Source organism: Larus michahellis, chromosome 5 (genome assembly GCF_964199755.1).
Source record: "Larus michahellis chromosome 5, bLarMic1.1, whole genome shotgun sequence".
NCBI lineage: Eukaryota > Metazoa > Chordata > Aves > Charadriiformes > Laridae > Larus > Larus michahellis.
The window spans coordinates 1,193,159-1,214,462 of NC_133900.1; the positions used below are offsets into that span (position 1 = coordinate 1,193,159).

Consider the following 21,304-nt stretch of genomic DNA (forward strand, 5'->3'; position numbering starts at 1 on the left):
AAGAACCCCACACGTGCCCCACACTAGGCCCTCCGGTTGGGGCTCCCAGGGAGCCCCCGGGCCCGCTCCACACCTTCCCCATGGGACCCCGCCGCCCCAGGGACACACCGGCCGCCCCCTCCCCAGCCTCCCCGGCGGCGGGGCCCTCCCGCCGTGCCCCGGCGCGGCCCAGCCATGAGGCCAGGCCGGGCGGCGCGGTGCTGCCCCCTTCCTCCCTCTGCGGCAGGGCCCGGCGGGAGGCGGGGGCGGAGGAGGCGGGAGCGGCGAGGAATTATGAAACCGGATCAGTAGGGCAACCCCCGGGGCCGCCCCACCACCCGGCCATCGGCCCCCCATCCCGCCCCCCGCTCCCTCCGCGACCAGGCCCAGCGGCCCCCTGCCCGCATCCCTCCCCCGCGGGGACCCCCCTGGGTACCTCGGAGACCTCCTCTTCTTCCTCTTCCTCCTCGTCTTCCTCCTCCTCCTCTTCCTCGCTGCCGTTGTTGCTGCTCTCGCTGCCGCCGCCGCCGCTCTCACTGCTGCTGGCCGGCCGGCCGGCCCGCCCGCTCCGCTTCGCCTTCGTCGGCTTCTTCTTCAGCAGCAGGTCGCACACCCGCACCAGCCCCCGCGGCGCCGCCGCCGCCCCGGGTGGGCACGACGGCGGTGAGGTACCGGCGCCGCCGTTCAGCCCCTCCGGGGGACCGGGCCCGGCCGTGGCGCTGCCGGCGTCGCCGCCGTCACCGCCTCCCTCCACTACCACCGCCGCCGCCGCGCCGGCCGCCTTCTCCATGGCCGCCGATCCGCCCGGTGAGGAAGGAGGAGGAGGCACCCGGGGCCGCCGCCGCCGCTGTCTCGGTCACCTCTAGCGCCGGCGCCGCGCCACCTCTCGCGATACTTGTCGCCGCCTCCAGCAGCGGCAACGGGCGCCTCTCCCGCCTCAGCCGCCGCCGCCGCCCCGCGCTCCCCCACTTCGCCCCGCCGCCGCCGCCCGGTGGTCGCGGCCCCCGCCCCGCTCTGCCGCCCCGCCCGCGCCCGCTCCGTCGCGGCAGCCTCCCGGCGGCGACCCTCTTCCGTGCGTGCCTCGGTCACCGCCCCGGCGCCGGAAGCGCCGCCGACGTCATCACCCGCCGCGGCGGCGCCGCGCGGCCGCTTCCCCCTCAGCTCTCCGCAGCACCGCCGCCCCGCCCCGCCGGCCCTCAGGCGGGCCCGGCCCTCAGCGGGGATGGGCCGGGGGCAACGAGCGAGGGGGAGCTCCGCGCCCCTAGGGGAAGAGAGTAGGGCGGCTTCAGGCGGAGCGAAGCGGCGGGCGGGCCGCTCGTGTGGCTGCTGGCCGAGGTTGTTACTTCGGCAAAGTAAATGGCGGGAGAGCGGTAAGACGGGGCCTCGTGAAGCACCGCTCGCTGTGGAGCGAGTTCTGCCGTGCCGGCCTCTGGGGGTGCGTGTGGGAGCGGGCGCAGGGCGCGGTGATCTCCTCGGGAGATGGCGGACGGGTGGCTACGGCCTTACCTCGCACCGTCCTGGCACCTCAGTACACACGTTCCCAATTACAAGTGATGTTCTTCTGTACAAGGCGTGCTCGCTGGGCACTGAGCACACAAAGGCAACAGCCAGAGGCCTGTTGTAAAAGAAAGCTAGTGGAGTATCACTAAAAAAGTAAGACACATCAAGATGCCTGTGTTGCTTTGAACATACACATTAATTACGTTCTTTAACTGTGTCACTATATCCAGTTTCCTTCCTCAGACCCCCCACCTCAGACAAAATTTCATCCCTAACGTGTACTTGGGATGTTAATACTGAACTGCGTTAGAGGAGGCTCCAGGGAGACCTTATGGCGGCCTCCCGGTCCCTAAAGGAGCTCCAGGAAAGCTGGGGAGGGACCCTGGAGCAGGGAGGGGAGCCATGGGATGAGGGGGAATGGCTTTAAACTGGAAGAGGGGAGATTGAGATGAGATCTCAGGAAGAAATTCTTTGCTGCGAGTGTGGTGAGCCCAGGTTGCCCAGAGAAGCTGTGTCTGCCCCATCCCTGGAGGGGTTCAAGGCCAGGTTGGATGGGGCTTGGAGCAACCTGGGCTGGTGGGAGGTGTCCCTGGTTGGACTAGATGGCCTTTAAGGTCCCTTCCAACTCTTAACTATTTTGTGATTCTATGAACTGGGTTTTTTGTCTGGAAAAACACTGATGGAACATTGATGCGTGTGAGGTCCTGCAGTAACAAAGGTCTTGTGGCAGTTAAATGTAGGCAGGCTTTTTTCGACCCGACGGACATCAATGAGGAAAATGTTTGTAACCACAGAAACACATGATTGTAAAGACTGGTAATGGCTCTAACGCGCTGGTACACTATGGATGTTTTGGAATTGGTGTTTCAAGCCAATAGCGTCTATTCCACTTATATTTTAAAGAAATGCAAAGAGCCTGTCATGATTTGATTACTTTACTCTTAAGTTTTGTCTTTTGTCTTACTTGGATAATGTTGGAAAGCAGCAGTCATGTCTGCAGCACCTCTGAAGTGAAACATTGGTTTTTTAAAAAATTCTCCAAGAACTAACGCTCATCATGAAAGCAAGTGTACACGGTTTCTCCACAAATCTTTGTGTTCCTTACATCCCACCAAAATCTACCTCTCTTACCTGCCTCTATATGTTCTTAATAAACGGACTGCATAAGTCGGAACAGCACCACTATTAAGTTACATGATTTCTAAGTTACCTGGCTATAACTATAGTTCTTGACCTCTATTCTTCAGGTACGAGGTCTAAACTGAACAATACATTTATAAACACCTCTGTAGATGACAGTTTGATGTGATCCAGGAGGAATAAACTGAATTTTCCAGCCACCTACCTACTACTACTTCCTGGTATGACTGCACAAAAATCTCAAAACAGTGCAAGATGCATGACGGCAGATCATCCATGAGAACAACACCTTTGTCCTCTTATGTCAAATACATTGATTTTTTAATGATTTATAGCAGGATACAAGCACAAATTAAGTATTTGTTATTGGTTGCAATCACAACAATCAGAAAACAGAATTGTAAGTGAATATAGGTAATCTCAGCCTTACCACCTGAGATTCATGGTGTGCGTGTGAAAAGAGTGTCACTTTTTTCAAGTGATAAGCCTAGAAATGTGACCTAGTCTTCGTTGTTTGATCCAAGAGGTGACTGATGTCTTTAAACAAGACACGTCTCAGATTTCTTTGGCTGCACAGGCAGCCCAGCAGAGGAACAGAGTGTCTGAGTGCACCAAATTCACCAGCTTGGATCCAGGAAGGGCAGTTGCAGGGCTGGATTTTACCCTTTAAGCTGTTAGAAAGGAGTTGCCCTCTCTGTCCCTTGGAGGTGCAGCACAAGGTTGGGAAATGGCACCGAAGGGTCGGTTCGCTGCTGAGCTGATCTAGGCCGGGCTGCAGGAATGCCGAGTTCAATTGTGTTACAAATCTGCGTTTAAATACTGGGCTCCAACATTTGCACATTACTTCAAGTATCCGTTTAAGTTGTTGGGCTTGGAAAGGGTATTTTGAGCTATGCAGTGCAGTTTCTTGCTAATGAAAGCAGACGTATTATTTTATCAGTCTGCATTGTATTCTCAAGGCCTGAATCATACAGAGTGGTTACAAAACACCACTTTTGTTGGCACAGGCAGCATGGCCTATCAGACTATTTGTTCAGTTTCTTTTATGATGGTGACCTCTGTTCTGATCAAAGAGTTGCTCCTTCTAATCTTGCGGTGTAGAGCCAGTCGTTTTCCTCCATTTTTATAACATACAGTTTATACCTGCTCTCCCTACCCGCCTCACTAGTTTGAGCCTTTTTGTGAGCACAACAGCAATAAAAGTACTTTTGCTCTTTAGAGAAGAAACTTGGTGTTAGATTCATTGGGCTTATAAGCTTTGTTTTTGTCACGGGCAAAAGCTGCTAACCAAAGTCAGCTGTCCATTGTGTGATGGTTCGAATGAGAGAACGCCTTGGGGAGGCGTGAAACTTCAGGGTGCATAAGAGCACTTTGTAGTTCAGGAACCCAAAATGAAACGTTCTTGCAGATACCATGGTAATCATCAAGATGGGCTTATAATGAAAGAGGAAATAATTAAGATTTTTTTTTTTTGTATCCCAGTCTCTATATGGGTGCATGACCCAAAGCTGTGTTTCCTACCCATAGGGCTCTTAGGTAATGGATTACATAGCCATGGAAAGTCAGTGTAGCCCTGAGTCAGGGAAGTGATACCTAACAAATACATTTCCTTTTGGGAGTCTGTGAGGCTGATTAACTTTGGACATTTGGTTTTGTTGCTAGCATAAAGCAGCAGGAAATCTTGAGAAAAACAATAATCCTTCGTTATCTCTTTTGATCTGTGACTGCTACTTCAGTATTTATTCAGTTCCCTTCCGGTTATTGATCACTCCAGCAAACACTTGATATGAATAGTGGGAAAACCTGGGGCTTGAATCCAGCAAATGCTTTCAGAAATTGGCTCGTGTGAGACAGATTCTGTAAGAAGTTCTACAAGACAATTCACACATTTAAACCTCTGCTGTGGAGTAAGTATCTGTGTGGATCTGCTTTCAGTTTCATTTATAACTGCTGGAAGCAGTATCATCATCAAAAGTCAGGAAGTGGGGATATTGACTTTTGTTTGCAAGTATAACTAGTACAGGAACTGAAAAAAGTTATTGCTGGTTTGAGTTTTAGTAACCCCTCCAATACACACACACATACATGTAACGTGCAGATTTTCACACCCCGGAAGTCTGACTTTTGCATCCACCTGCCCTTCTGCCCTGATTTTACATGTGCACACTCTCCCTCCCAGTTCATACATGTGTCAGCTAATTCAGCGCATCTGTGCTCTGCCATGCCATCCAGCAGCTCTAAACACACTCTGTTCGCACTCAGCGTTTAGTTCTTAGGTATTTTTTTTCTCTATGAGCTCCTGAATGACAACCAGAGCTTCTGAAATTACCAGTTGAGGGCTGGAGAGAAAAAAAGGGTTAGAGAAGGTGTCTCATTCTTGATGTGTAAAGATAATTAATCTAGCTTTTAACTTTGATAGCTTTTATTGTTAATGCACTGAAATGGCACTTCTGAATCCCTGAAATACTTTTCTTTTTGAGAAGAGGTGAAGGTATTTTCTCTCTGTATTTGTTTTTCTGAAAACTTCTTGAATTTTTAACCCAAACTCAGGACTGCTACAACGGCCACAAGGCCGTCTTTTCCCATTGTCTCCCTCTAGGCAGTTTCAGTATCAATTTTTCTCTTTTTGTGAATAGAACTGCTTCAGATAAAGTAAAATTAGGCCATCATTAATTATTTTAAACAGAAAAAATAAAACTGAAGTTGTTCAGTAATTATGCAGCTACTGCTGACCAAGTCTAAGGGAGAAAGAAGGAAAAGAACATAAACGTCTCTGCATTCAGAGAAGTACGGTTTTCTGTGACATGTTTTAAGATTTGTCTAAAACACTCAGTTTTAATAACTGTAAATTACACGTGGAAAAGAATGATTAAAAAATGTTTTTATGCAGCCGTGGCATTACTAAAAAATTACGTTTTTTTAGTATCTGTATTTCTCCATTACAGCAAGTTTCCTGTGAGCATCTCAATTGGTGTGGCCTTTTGAATGAAGAAAATTAAGGAAATCCAGACAGATTCAGAATGTAACAAGAGTGGTGCTAGTCTGGAAGAACTGCTTAGAGTTACAGCAGCCCTGATCATCAAGGGACAGCACCTCTATATATGCAGAAGGTAAAATATTTACATTAATGCTAACACTCAAATACACTCAGTATGAAGGCCCATTTGGGAGTGACTTCTGCCTCTATTTGGCATGGTGAGCCAGGTGATTTTGGCATTTTCTACGCTTATCCACATCAGTGTCTGTTTGAAATACATATACATCCTGCTTGAATGTCTTCAAAATGATTTGTATTCCATCTCAGATACTGATATTACATGTTATGATAGTTGTCCTTAAACCGTAATACATCGTGCCAGCTTTGACCACTTCTTCCCGGGGAGGATTGGGAAAGTAAAAAAAGGTCCAGAAAGCAATACCTTTTAAATATTGTTAAAACTACAATAACAGCACAAGAGTAAATAGTGATATATAATACACTGCTACTATTTTGGGGATGGAAGTTCAGAGTTCTACTTAAGAGATATGAGACTTGGAAACGGTCTTCCTGTAAGAGTACCGCCAGCAAAAGGCTACAATTTCAAATAACACTTGAGAAATCTGTGTACAGTGTAGGTGACACGAGACGATTGACTCTGACAGAAGACTGGGCTGAAACACTGATGGCCCCAGACAGGCATTAGGCAAGCATCCCAAGCCTCATGAGACAACAGGAGGCAATAACTTTTGTATTAAAATTAAGGTTTTGATGTAATTTTGCACTCTGTATTTTTCATAGTGAGCTTTACAAACTAGTCCCTGTATTATACCCTTCTCTACTACGCAACATATAATAGTATTTTGAACTTGAAATTCTAAAGGGATGATTATCTAACAATTGACCTAAAGTGTTAAGCTAGAAAGATGTTTATTCTGTAATATATTTAGTCATTTGGGAATCTATATGTTATTTTAGAAATGGTTTAAGCACTTGGAATCCTAAAACTTATTAGTACTCTGCGAGACTTACGTTTTCACATGGATAAATGATTTTTGAAAGTGGGTTTCAGGTTCCTAATTTGCTTCACGTGTTTTAAAAACATTTACCCTTTTTGAGTATAAAACTGAAAAATACCATGGCCAATTGAGGCAAATAGCATCTGGATGAGATCCTGGATTTCTTTCTGAGTCTCTGCAAGTGCTGTAGAAAATAAAAATAAAATAAACCCAAGAGAAATCTTAAGATAAGGAGAAGTTTTTTTGTGTATTTTATGTATAATGGATCTGTAATCCAAAACTGTGAATGCAGCCTCTCATGCCAAAACCACCTGTATTTGAGTATCAAAGTTTACTTGTCAAAGTAATGTTTTGGGATTTTTTTATTACTAACATTTAAGGCAGCATCATCTGTAGACTACACAAGAATCAGCTAGGAGGTTAAACATTTCTTACATTTTATGTTTTGCTTGAGTCCTGCCAGTCCATAATGATAATTTCTATAGTAACCACTTTTTAAGTAAACAATTGATTAGTTCTGAAATTAGTCCTTGAAATTGCTTTTCTTTGTGCCGCTCAGGATATCTTAATGCAAGCAGCCTTCACTGGCATGCAGAACAACAAGGTTCAAGCTGTTACTTTTCTGTCTTCATATAAAGTGTGCCTACAAAATATTTATACTACCAGGCTAGTTTATCTCTAGACAAGAAAGGGGGTGAGAATCTCTGTGTAAAACTTTGTAAGATCTTGGTTTCAGTGAAGGCAATGTAAGAAATTTCTTTGATTTCTCAAATAGGTGTGTAAAGTGGAAGAAAAACATTTTTTGCAGAGTTCAAATGATAACTAGAAAAATTGTCTAAAAGCCCTCAGTCGTCTAAAATTACCTAACCCCCGCTAGGATCTTCTGGAGCCTCTGTTTTTCAAAACAGAACCTTCCCTGCGTTTTTGCCTTGTGGTATTCTACTTATTGGCTCATATTATTTGCCATTTTGTCCTCGCTTCAGTGCACTTCTTTTCAACAGCTGTATGTTGCTGATTCCTGATCTCCTATTTTATGGGGAGGCTGGGATACAGATTTTATAAAAAAGAGGAAAGATCAATCTTTCTGTTATTTCGGTTTGACACAGTAGAGGGAGCCAGAATCCGTCTTCCTCTAAAACTAGTCAGAATTGAGGGCCATGAATGACAAAACTCTTCCTAACATTCTGGAAATGAAATTTTACTAAAGCATTTGATTCTTAAACATATCTGTCCTAAAAATATTTTTTCCATTGAACAGTAAATACAAAGTAAAACTGTAAAAGAAACTGTGATGATTCAGAGCTAAAGGAAAAATCATATGCTTCCCTGTACCGTGGTTTCTCCTCAATGTTCAACAAATATCTTCTGCTGTGTGGATTCCCCAATGCCAAACAAGAGGAAGCTAAGTGTTTTTGCTACCAGAGTGAATGCAGGCGATTTATGGATATGAATGATAGTTTCACTACACACTGTTCCACTTCTCTCATTTAAGATATCCCTTAGTCCCTTAGTGAGCACATTTTTAACAGATGCTGTGACGACAGGGACATTAACTACCTGTATATTGTGTGTGTCGTGCGTATTCACAGAAACGGACAGGTAAGAGCCGCGTGGTTTGTGAATCGCGGGCTCTGCAGACCTGTAGAAAACAATACAGGCAAAATCAGTGGTTGCTAGCCACAGTGCAGCTCAGATAGAGTAACAGTGGTTACATTTCTTTAAATCTTTTTCCTAAGAAAAAAAATGGATAAAATCCTGAGATATTGAAGTGGTATTTTATACTGAAGAATGGACAACATTTCTTCAAGGAGCCTTATTCCGTCAGGCTGCTCCTAGGTGAACAGCAGAATGCCAAAGGTCCTGCCAGCCCAATAAGAAAAGGGAAATTGCACAGATGCACCATCTTTATACATTTCATTGACATGTCATGCTCCTAATATCATCGTCTGATGCTTGTTGAATTTAGCTATTTAAAGTAGCAAACATTTCTGCAACATTCTTAAATGAAGAAAGTATAAAAAAGCTCAGCCTCCTAAGAACACTGCCATTCTCGGCACCTCCGGATTTCTCTGTTGGTACCATACAGATCCTTTCTGATAGGCAGTCCTGACCACAAATATTGCAGGGTTATTCCAGCAGTATTGGTCTGAGCGTTTCGAGCTGCCTGTAATGTGCAATTATAGATTCAGTGGTTTCTACTTACAGCAGCCTGAATAAAAGAGGGAAGAAAGTACAATTAACAGAAAGCAAACTCGTATCCTGCTGTAATAGTATGGCCTGACTGCTGCAGTACCATCAAACTAGCACAAATAATTGATACCTAGATGGTTTTAGATGTTTCTGAGGCGTTCTTATTCTTCCAAGGAGAAACACCTCACAGGCTTTTTATCCTGGAATAGTTAGTCACTAAATGGAAATAGCTTGTAGCAATGATGTCTCTGATTAGCTGAAAGAATAGCCCTTTCATTGCCCTCGGGGACATTACGGGTTTTTTAACATTGAAGTCCACGGCCTCTCTGTGCAGAAGAGTTCAGGTAACGGTAGGTGGCATGCTTCTCCCGCCTGAGGACTTTGAAAAGGTTTGCTGCATCTTAATCCAGACTGGTTCTTACCCAATGCTGGTACCTGTGTGCTTCAGGACACATAGTAGCTTTCTCTGACCGGAGATAGACCCGCTTGTGTCCATACTTGTGCCTTTTGTGTTTATGCCAGAGCTCCTCCCAGCCTGTACTCTTCCCACAGCTCATTGTAACAGCCTTTTCATCTGTTCTTCATCTGCAGTTTTGAGTGGGTTGCCTCACATGCAGGAGGTAATTAAACCCATAAACCCATATTAATTCTTTACTGTGTGACATGGACATTTCCTACTCTTCCTCTAACCAGACTAAATATATTTGTGGCATTTAGTGTGAAATAACTTCCTTAAATTGTTGTAGAGAGTTTCTAAAGTCCGTATGGAAAGATCCAAGATATGATATCTCGTGGCAGTTTTGTAAATTAAGCCCCTGCCTTCCAAAACCAGAGCCTAATAAAAAGCCTTTTGCATGAAGAACAGCTTCCCACTTGCAGTCGTATCCACTTGTGTAAAATAAACTGTTTCTGCGCCATTCCTGCTAACCAGTCTCTCTGTTGGATTTTAACCTTGCATATATTGTTGATTTTAATTTTGACCTGACAGGAATGAAGCTGTGATTTTAGATGTTACTTTACTCAAAAAAAGTTTGATTATTGCTTGATTATTCAGTAGTTTCTCATGTTCTTTTCTTAGCTATCCAGTTCTCTGGTCGCAACTGGGGTAAATAAGCAATGAGCTTTTCGAAAGCACACAGTTTTATCTAACTCCGCTTCCAGTGAAGTCAGGCGAGTTTTAGCACTGACTTCGACATGATCTGAATTAGGCCAATGATGAACGTATTTCAAAGTCCTACACTGAGGACCTGATAACCTTATTGAGTTGTCAAATAGCTGCTTAGGCAATATCAGTGCCCAATAGACAGGAGTCTCTGATTTGTCTCATTTAAATCTGTCCTTGCCCAACTTAAAGTGCACTTATGTACTAAAAGGAGGAAGGAAGTACTTGATTTTTCTTTCAGAATTGGAAGTAGGTAGATTGCCTACTTGATAACCAGGAATCAAATAAAATAATCTTCTTTTTCTTTGGGGAAAAAAAAAAGACTACACAGAAATTCCTTGGGAAGCCTACTCTAATTTTCCACCTTCTCCACACAATAATTTTTAGTTCCAATGTTACATCGTTCTGTATTGAATTTTACGACCAGCTTGATGGTGAAGTTTTCTTTTTGTGGGTGGCAAGATAAAATGACCTAAGTGCATGAGTGGGAGTGGGCTTACATGTCTGAGAGTGTCACTGAGGCTAATACAATCTAATCTGCGCTTTCCTAGAAGTTTGAAGAGGAAAATAATCACTCTAAAAGGCTAAGAGCCAGTCTTGGTCTCTAAGAAGAGACATCAAGGTCAGGCATAGTAGCTGGACTCTGTCATTCCTAGTCTGAGAAATGGGCATTTGTCCGTGTAGTTCATAGTTGAGTACCGGTTCTAGGGTAGTAGTGTTGTAGTTTGTTAATTTGTTTTGAATTTTTATTGGGCATAGGTCAGGGTTAGCAGATTAAAAGATGTTTGTCATTTGAAGGGTTTGAACATTTTAAACGGTCACTCTTTCTTGACCTGCTTTCGTTGTAGATTGCAAAACACCATCCCCGGGGACAACAAATGCATTCAGAAGGGTCGTTTCCCATGGATTCGGTGCTGCCATAGCTCAGACTCCTGTTAGGAGTTTTACTGTTGTCTTCAGCAGCAGCAAAGATGCACTGATGATATTTCTGATCAAGCAACCATTATGACATAAACTAGACCTCGTCTACCTATTTATTGCACAGTTTTCACGTAAAATGTCAATTAGTTGAATCCAAAATGTTGCACTGGAAGCATCAGAGTTCTGATAACTTTGGATTTCATGAAAGGTTATGTTTCCTGTAGAACCATATTGGCTTTAACAAACCTGCAGGTTAAACCCTGTGCTTGTAGGATTTCTAGCTTTGGGGCACCCAGTCAAATGGGCCAAGAACATCAGTGTTCTGCGATGCCAAAACATCCATCCCAAAACTCTTAGAGTGCTGACAGCAATGAGGCTACAGTGCCCGACCGTGCAGCAGGACCTTGGAGACCGTGAGACTTGTGTTCATGTCAGGCTCTCAACTTATTCAGGCTTCCTGTTCTTACACGGGGAGCTGAGTCCTAGGTCTTGGCTCAGCACCGGGCTCTCCGCTCTGCCAGAAGGAACTGTGAGAATTTGGTTCAATACATAATTTGCACAGCTTCCAACTTCCCTTCCCAGGGAGCCAGGAATCTGGCAGACTTAGGCAACCATGAAAAATACTTTTTAAGACACAGGAGGCAGATATAACATTCAAATGTGGTAACATGACTAGCTCTTTATGAACAGGGACAGGGGGATCCCCCTTGTTACTTCAAGGGACACAGGGCAGGTTCCTCTCTTTCTAAATCAGGCACCTACTTGTGAGTCCTTCTGTCCGTGGCTGTATTGACTAGACCTGCACTAACTCTAAAGGAAGCCCAGCGTCTCTTTGCAGTGAGAATAGCTCGCGTGTCTGTGTTGTAGACACCTGAAGCTTAGTAAAACAAATCCCACTCTGTATTTCCAGCACTCATAGCCATGGAGAAAAGTCAGAAACCTAAGTTCACTTAAAAGCGCAGGAGCCAGATAAGGGTAATTGTAAATTAATTCCTGACATTTAATGTCATGATTTATTTTTGAGACCTATAGCTAGATTATGAGTATGCCTGATGGGCAATATTGAACCACTGTTGCTATTAGAATAGAAGGCATTTGAACAGAAAGCAAATGTCAAGGACTGTCAGCGTGGGGTTGGAGGGCAGTATAGAGGAATGGCCTAGCGAGTATAGTCACTGGCTAATTGATCCAAAAGACAACACTAAAAGCTTCATGTCCAAAGAGTTTGTTAATATTTCTTTTCATGACTTGAGAAGAATTCTCGGGTTAGCATTCAAATTAGTAAAAAAACAACACAGCTATTCAGCCTTTGCAAAGCCACAGATCTATCTGGTGCCTCTTTTTAATTTCTTTGATGTGACTGGACCAATCTTTTTATTACTTATTTAAATGTACTACGTGAACCATACAGATCTTTGCTAAGCTTAATCACATTTTTTCTCAGATGAAATTTTTCTGATTCTTGGAATGTACCGAGGAACCTCTCTTAAAATCAAGTCTTCCTGAAAGCTCTCAAGTTAGGTACCCCAAATCACTTGTCTCCTTTGAAAATCAGAGTTTGCAAGCACTACTCTAAAGAAAAACCAACCAAACCAACCAAACAAGCAACATTTCCTCAGTTTCATACTACTTTTAGTCACTTCCTTAACATTGGGAATCGCAGGTTTCCAGTATTACATGCTATCCTGTAACAGATACAGGCAAAGGAGACCATATGAAGGAAAATGGCAACCAGAAGACAGACAACTTTTTCTTGCTGCTGATGCAAATCCAATTGTCTTCTAAGAGATCATTACGTGCCGATAATGTCATTGGGAGTTTGATTCACGTTTAAGGTAGTACTGGACCTGGAACTACAAGCCAGAGGTCACCTAATAAATGTGGTCTGTTTGAATGCTGCTTGAAAAGTTTTTAGCTGTTAAAAACAATTGATTTTTTCAGACAGAAGAGTACACATGCTTAGGTTTGACTAATTGAACTTTGCTTCTGAGTCTAAGAAAAAAATGTTGAAATATTTCACTGTGTTTTTGGATTTCACCTGTGGGGACAGAAAGCTTCATGTTTAATTCATGGAGCCTCAGAATTCATTATAGCAGAATAATATGCAGAAGTGGATTATCTTTTTATGTCAGTGAGTAAATGACAGTGCCAACTTTCAAAATCTATTAACCTGCTTGCTTTGAAAGAATGGAGCAGGCTCAGTGCTAGCAGGAGCAGGCCTGCTTGGCGGGCTGCAGAGCTCTGGACCTGGTTTCTTCCTCCTCATCCTTACCCCTCTGCTTGCAGAGTTTCAGAGTTCCCTGCTGTGACGGCAGGAGGCGAGTCCTGCCTTTACCCAGATACTGGCTTTGGGGAAATTGAAAACCTGGGTTCTGATAGTAGTGATGAAAGGAGCAATATTTTTGAATACAACCGTGATAGAGCTTTGCTCAGCACATATGGGACTGAAAGGATTATTCTCTACATGTTTATCCGTCTCTCTTGCAGTATAAACATTCCCCCATTGACAAGGACATAAAATGGCTCTACAAACTTCTATTCTCCTGTTCAGGTGCCAGTTCAGACCCTGACTCTTAGCTAAGGACATTCCAAAGGCAGTAGAGGATATTTGAAGTGGGAAACACCACTCCTGCTCCAGGGCTTCTTTTAAAATAACTATCTTCCCATTTATCAAAGTTGTGAGAGCTTTCCCTTCAGGAATTGCTTACTCAGAAATGGAGGAAAGAATGAGAATGTCTTTTTCTTTATCGCTGTCTTTTTCTTCTTAATGCTTGAACATTTACAAGTTGTCTCACATAGATAAACTAGTATCTTTCCAAGAAACAAAACAACATAAAAAAAATCCAGAAGCCGTAACAGAAAAACAGGCACAAATCAGAGAACGATTATAGAAGCAACGCGGAATCTGTTTCTATGGGGATGGACATGAAAGAGAAAATATTTATCAACTCTGCAGTTCTTAGGCCGGAATGGGAAAACTGTAAGTTCATGATGAAACTAAATGAAAAATAAGACAAAGTGAGAGTGTCAGCACTGCCGAGGGGCAAAGGCTGTCAGTGATGCAGTAACATCAGGGCGTGTCAGCTGCGGAATGGGGGAGTCCCTGTAAAATCTCGGAAATTTTCCAGAAGTCCTGTAGTCCCACTAGACATAAAGCAATTTTTTCAACTCTTAGCGTTTCAAGTTGGGAACAAAATCAATGGCTCCCAGAATCCTTGGTTCAGATTCAACATGCTTTTCTTCTGATTTTAGCAAATACACCTGCTTACACGTACAAAAAGTTTGTAGCCGTGTTTTTTTATAAATTGGAGCTCACAGATAAACAACTTAAAGGAATTCAAAACAAAAAAAAAACCCCTTCAAACATTTCTGCATTATGTCAAAACTAGGAAAAAAATATTAACAATCTCTTGCCAAACAAAAGCTTTCAACTTTGGCTCTTGACTGAACTGTGTTCACTGAGTGGTTCCCCTATACTGCCAAAGACCATCAAGCTACACTGGACTGCAGTTGCACTTTTCCAGGCACAGTGCCACCAACAATTTCTTTGGGTTTGAATGCTGTTTATTAGCTATCGGAAACAAAATAGCCATGCCAGAGACAGACTGGGGAAAAGAATGAACCAGAGACTCTCAGTGAGAATTTTCAGAGAACTTACAGCAGACCTGTTAGGATGGTTAGAAACAGACAAAGCAGCTCGCAGCTAAACGTAAGCATAAGTAGAACAGATTGAACAATAGTTTATCAAACAGGAAAACGCATGAAAAATACATCCAAATTGGTGGGAAACGAAGAACAGAAATTAAAATAGAGTTTAAACAAAATCAGTTCTTGTTATGCTATTGTTGTTGTGCTATGTTATGTCTTGTTATGCTATTGTTGTTGTGCTATGTTATGTCTTGTTATGCTATTCCACATCTATCAGCTATGCCAACTGTTTTTAAATGGCACCTTAAAGAAGAATGGAAGCAGCCGCTGAGAACGTGAGCTTCTGTGGAGATACGACATCAGCAGGATAAAAAACAACAAAAATAGGTGGATCATAAAACTCAGAAGAACACAGGCCGCAAAGCTCAGGCAGCAGCATGGAGATTGGAAACTGAGTGCCAAAAAGTTTCTAGGGCACAAGTGAACGTACTGGATTCCAAAGGCCTCCAGAGAATTATGTAAGAGGAAGAAAAAAGATCACCACCGACAGTTGTATCATGAAACAAACGTCAGTCACACCACCGCAACAATTTAAATCCCAGATGGCACAGCAAAGAAATTTATTAAAAGTACTGAAGCTAAAGGTTCTTTCTGGTAAGGACTGCATGAACTGAGTAACGCTGCACCCAGGGTAATTCTTTCCTACAGCTATTTTGTAATTAGATGTGCACTTCACTGAGACCAAAACATCACTCTGATGGTTTTTTGAGGGACCTTATAACTAGAAATGGATAAAATGATCAAGCCAGTACTTCATCTGCTTTGCGGATTACTTACTTGTATTGACAGAAAAAAAAGGCATGGGGACATGAAAAAAAGAGACTAATTCTGAGAAGTCAGAAAATTTGCCAGCTGATAGCCCTTACTAAACACTGAAGGCTGTATACTTGGATAGATTCAAGCAATTTAATGCATTATAGAGGAGTCAATATGAAATACGTACTATCGGTAAGGTATTACCTCACACGGCAAAACAAAACCGCTCTTGTACTTGCTGCCAAAGGACGACATTGGCAGCTGTTTCTTGATAAGGACAACAGCTACATCACCACACTCTGGATTTCCTGAGACAAATTGGTAGGGATGGTAGAATGCCCCAGGGATCAAACGTACAGGATTTGAAAAGCAGGACAGGCAACAAGACTCACTAACAGGACTCGAGCACTTCATAGATTAATGTTGAAATTATATTGAGAATATTTTGGATGTAAAGATAGTATAGCAAGAAGTATAGCAAGGCATGAACTCGATCTCCTCTCTCTTATCAGCGTAAGCAGGAAAGCTGGAAGAACAAGGTGATTTCTGGCTCATTGCTGCACCATCCATGATTTACCTGCTGACTTACCCACAGCTTGCTTTTAACAGCTGAAACCAACAGAGAAAATATGCCACATGTAAAAGATATTATTACATCGTATCAAAGCCTTCATTAAAAAATATTTAACATAGGTTTTTTTCCAAGTTAGACTAGTGCATATAAACCCCCAGGGTGAGTAGAAGATGGAAATGCAAGAGATGCAGTTCATCTAAACAATAAAGCAAAGAGCAGGGGTAGCCCATTCTGAAATTCAGTGATATTCTGCAGCGTGCACGAGCAGACAGCATGTTGCTGCCGAGATGGGGATTGGGACATTGTTTCTAGAAATAAGGCAACCGGGAGCTTTCACGTTAATCTTACTAATACCCACAGAAAAACCTCCCCGCAACTAAAGTATCTTACCATCACCTGCATGTGTAATAAGCGCCACCAGCACAGCGGGGAAGGAAAGTCTTCAGAAACTACTGTAAATAACTAGAAGGCATATTTATGAAGTACCCTATTACACACCCCCAGAACACTGTTACCTGATATTCTTGGAATAGCAGAGCTAAAACTGAGATACTACAAGACGCATATAGATGATTTCTCACACAGCAATCGCGACGAGAAAGCTATGAAAAATGCATTTTTCTTCCTAAGGCAAAGCATCATTTAAAGCAACTATATAGGAGATTGAAGGCAGGAACTTAAAAGAACAAGTTCTGACCAGAGGGTCACAATTGCTACTAGCATCCTAAGGATACTTGGAAGATCTGCATAATCTGCATAAACAAAAGAGGCATCATATATAAGCAATATACTATATATTAAACATATACTCTTCAGAAAAGTTATTCTTGAAAACATACATTAGAGCCATTTTGATTTCTCATATGCAGGCAACTATAAGAGAGGTGAAAGACCTGGTAAATAGCTATATCATACATAGGAACATCCAGAGCCAGACATTGGAAATGTGCAACGTTCCCAGTAGAGCTCAGTATACATTAGGAACGCACAGAAATTCTCTCATTATCCTAAACCATTATCTAGGGGTTTGGAAGTGATACATATTGTCAGATACTGCTGCAGTGATTACTGCAGGCAAAGCAACGTAGCATTTCAATGGACAGTCATTCTGGCCGATTTAAAAATGCTTATTTTAATGAGAGAAAACTCCGTAAAACTCTGGAGGAGTGGCTCATCACCCCAGATACATGGCTTCGCATCAGAACTGAGGATGTGCCCAGAAGATATGCCCTGTCCTGGAATGCTGTTAGCTACCCCTTAGCAGGTCTCTGCCTATTCAGCTACAGCGATCACATCGTTTCCACGTTTATGTTTGCCCATCAGGTGGGCCTTCTTGCTCATTTTATATCTATGGGTCCATCTCTGTTCAAATAAAAGGCATATGTCTGTTTGAGATGTTTGACTTGTTTTACATGGGAGCCAAACATCAGTGATAAGAATAGCAAACATAATGCACCTGGGCAGGAAAAGACTGGTACCTGACCACATGTCCAGAAATACAGACAATTATTTTGAAATATAGTGATAATTACATTTATTTAAAAAAAGAGCAACTGTCCAAAGGGAAAAAATAACAGCTAAGCCACATGTCTGTAGGCGCAGGACTGGAAATAGGAGGTGGCGACACTTTTTTCAGCATTATCTCACCTGCGCCTGCAGACAGATGCAGAGAAATAGTGCTTTTTTGCTGGTTCCATCCACTTTGGCAGAAGGCTATTTTTCATTTTGAGGAAGAAAAAAAATCGCTAGCTGGCTGCCCTCCTTTGTGTTATCATAGATATTTAAAAAGCCAAAAAAACAAAGAAAAAACCACCCCCCAAACAGAACTGTGGTTACTGGCAGCAGGTGTGATCCTGGCACGTAAAGGTCTCCAGGTTTGGTGTATGTGTCACGGTCCATTCATGCAAACAAACTTTTGATCTTCAAAACAAAGAAGAAACAGCAGTAAATAAAATCAGGGGCCGCAAAATTAGAGGGTTACTAATTGTCTTTGTTTTTTGAGAGAGCACTTTGAAGAGGACTTACTCTCCAAAAGTGCTCTGGCAGTTGTTCTTATGAACATACATCAAATTTGTTACTCCAAAGTCTCATGCAATTTTAGTACATTTTGATCCACATATGTGTAACTTTCAGTAGGAACATGAATTCCCATGAAATATGAACAGCTTTCCCTTCAACTTTTGAATGCTTTCCACTCTCCTGCAATCTCCTTCAAGTGCAAGCCACCTGAACACAGAGGTGAATGGATGGGTTTTTTCTGATAAAGGAGGTGTTATTGTGAAATTCATGGCTCAGAAATTCCTTAAGAGCTATGGCTCTACCATGGCATCTCTTCATCCTTACTGATTACGTTGCATCCAGCTTAAGAGAGCACACAGCACAAAATGAAGCCTGCCCATATGCAAACAGAAGTCAGTTAAAGAGGTGTCTCTGAAAGTATTTCTCCAGTGGGGGTCTGAGAATGAAGTAATTCCCTTTGTATCAACTCTTTCACTTTGCACAGCATTGTATGATGGAATATTTAAAAATGATGCGTCCTTTTTTTTCCAGGTCTGTTACTCTTGGAATTCCTGTCCTTTGGTCCTCCACATCTGAAATAACACTAATTACCATCTGTACCTTTAGACATACATGTGCGTGAAAATGCATTCATCTTAAAATGCAACGGATATGTCCCTTTCTGTAATACCAGGACAACTTTTTTGAAAGTGTACTCAATGCGGTATGGAAGAATTGAGTAACAGGAAGCCCAGTATAATATTTAATATCGTTAAACAAACATCAGCATTGGAGTTCAGATCTCTCAGCAGTTATATGAAATGTTGGCATGAAGTACAGGACAGACAACAGAAGATATCTAGAAATAAACATGGACCCTGTATTACAAACTTACATATTAACTCTAGGGGACCAGTAGTGTTCTTGCTAACACTGCACAATGCTGCAGGGGAAAATTCCAGATAGCTTTCAAGATGCGACGTTCTATATCAAGACTTTTTCTTGTGCTAAATTTCAGTGTAACAGAAAATACTTTCCCCTCCCAGTCCTTAGCTGAGAGCATTTGAAGACCTCTGCTAAGGCATGATTTACCACTACCACCTTTTTTCACCACTTTGGCTTGGGCAATGTCTGGTTGCATTTTACAGTCACTTTATGGTTATCAACAAGACACCTGAATGTGTGTTTATATCTCACTGAACGCTCTGTTAAGATTTGCAGAGACACAGGTTCAAGACACAAGTAAATCAAGCTGACGTTGGTAGGAAAGTTATATTCCATTTTTACAGTAGCTTTCATTGGGTCAGAAGGTGCTTGCCAGATTCCTGAGTTAGCTCTTTGCATCCCTTCTATCGGAGATCTTAGACAAAGTGTTGTTAAGCCCCTGTATCCACTATTCCCTATATCACCATTTATATCAACACAAAATGCTTGCTGAAGTTTGCAAACTCAGAACACTGATGTATCTGAATGTCAGTCATTTAAGGGACTGCGCGAAAAAATGCTAGGCAATCTTCAGGCATTCTGAAGGTTACAGGTTAATCAAGAGATCCGTGTTGTAGCCATGGGTTCTTCTTTGACAGAGGGATATGGTCAGTAAAGCCAATTACAGACTCAAGTGTTTAACCAGCTTTTCCCTGGGATTTTGTTAGGCTAAAGCAGCACAGTTCTGAAAGGTCCAGATTGTGTCATCACAATTCCCATTGTTCTCCAGAAAGTTGGGATTTTGCTACAAGCATCTGAAAATAATCCCTATTTCTAACATTATGACAAAACAGGGGTGTTTTTCTGCAAGTTTGGCTTTTCCCCACCACGCTTCATGTAAGAGTTATCCAGATAACCTTTACTTGCCAAAACAGAGCCTTGTTCCTTTAAATCACTAACAAGAAGGCTGTGTTTCACCTACAAAGATAACAGGAGCAGACTTGGGAAAATGCAAAACTTCTTTGCAAAAGCAGCAGCTAAGTACAAATTTCATTGTATCAAACTATTCTGTAAACCCATCTAAGTTTTATGTGGTTATTCATGGAGAACAGAATGGTCTTTCTGAAAGACAAAATGCATTGCCCTGACATTTTTCTAAATAAAAATTACCTGTAAATATTTGACACCTCATTGAATTTATTTAAGACATGTTTAAAAACTTAAGTTCAGACACAAAGTGAAGTCTTTTTTGTTTGTTTGTTTTGTCACTTTTCCAGAAAACTGAAAAATGAATTATTCGAACTACTCCCAGTAGGAATAATACAGAGTTGTGGTAAAACTGCCCACTTGAGAAAAAAACAGAGTAGAAAAGGGAAGCTTAAGGACTAAGGAAGTGTTAGAAGACCTCTCTCTAACTTATACCAGGTGGGTACTTGCTACTGGAAGCAACGTGTTGCAGGGCAGAGCACGACCTCCAGCAACGCACTGAGAATAGTTGGGTGGGTTGACATCCAGCCACCAGAGAGAGAAATTCTTTAAAAGTAAATCATAATATTCCCCACTGTGGAACTACATCACTTCGCACTCAGTAAGCATCCAAACTTATACTTGTTATTTTTTTTTTAAGCCCCTCATTTCCAGGTTCTGGAAAATAATTACAGTTCTATTCCATGTCCTGGCACTCTGTGCAAACTTCACAATTCTTCCTGTGTCTGATCTCCTAGGTTATGGGCAAATCAATAAAAAAAATGTTAGAGAACGGTGCTTAATTAAGAGATTATTCTCAGGAAGACATCAGCATAAATGAGGAATTGCAAAAATTATGAAATGACGGCTCTTGCAAATGTTTACACAGTTTTCTGAATCCTGGTGAACAGCAGTACCCACAGAAAACCAGAAGGGAACCTAACAAGTAAGGCGCTCAAATCAGCCCGTGGCCGCTTGAGCAGCCTTCCTCTTGGATGTTACCCTAGGTATGCATCCCAAAATTTGGAGTGAGATACAGTCTTATACAGCATAGAAGTATCACTTCCAGTTTACTGACACAGACCTGCATGAAATCTGCATGAAATCATTCCACTACGGAGCTACAGGTACTGGGAGATTCAGATTCCTTGGTACCCGTTCCACACCTCTGCCTTCTGTTTCTGTATGAATTCAGAAGCCAGTTGAGAATGGAGATCCTGTTTACCTGTATCTTTGTGCTCATGGCTGTGTTTTACCAATCTCTATTTTTTTATACCAAAGTCTAGGTAAGCCATCTCAACTTTGTAAAGTGATTTAAAATTAAACTTCTCTCATTGCAAGCATGTATGTGGACTGAGTCCTATCTGGGTGAATTCTTACTGTACAATATCAACCTGCTTTGCTTCTGGACAAATATTTGCCAAAAAAAAAAAAGGAAAAAAAAAAAAAAGAAGCACGGCTATAGGATTAGACTTGATGACTTTTTTGTC

General features: G+C 42.5%; 1 protein-coding gene and 1 long non-coding RNA gene across 8 annotated transcripts in view; one reads left to right on the top strand and one right to left on the bottom strand.

Annotated features, from left to right (window-relative positions):
* The window catches only part of ANKRD17 (ankyrin repeat domain 17), an 88,361-nt gene extending 87,447 nt beyond the window's left edge, over nt 1-914 (bottom strand). For all 6 annotated transcript variants that reach the window (XR_012587082.1, XM_074587767.1, XM_074587772.1 and 3 more), the window contains exon 1: nt 416-914. Coding sequence is in view for 5 of the 6 variants with exons in the window: in XM_074587767.1 (XP_074443868.1) it covers nt 416-769 (354 nt within the window). In the remaining variant the exon portion in view is untranslated. The remainder of the gene's footprint in view (nt 1-415) is intronic.
* A 194-nt stretch (nt 915-1,108) lies between these two features.
* On the top strand, nt 1,109-20,275 carry LOC141743798 (uncharacterized). 2 transcript variants are annotated; one of them, XR_012587201.1, is made up of 3 exons: nt 1,109-1,349; nt 5,565-5,729; nt 20,126-20,275. It is a non-coding gene; the product is annotated as an uncharacterized LOC141743798 (long non-coding RNA). The 2 variants fall into 2 exon arrangements; XR_012587200.1 differs by lacking the exon at nt 20,126-20,275 and adding an exon at nt 14,814-17,875 and having other exon boundaries at nt 1,120-1,349.
* Nucleotides 20,276-21,304: the final 1,029 nt, after the last annotated feature.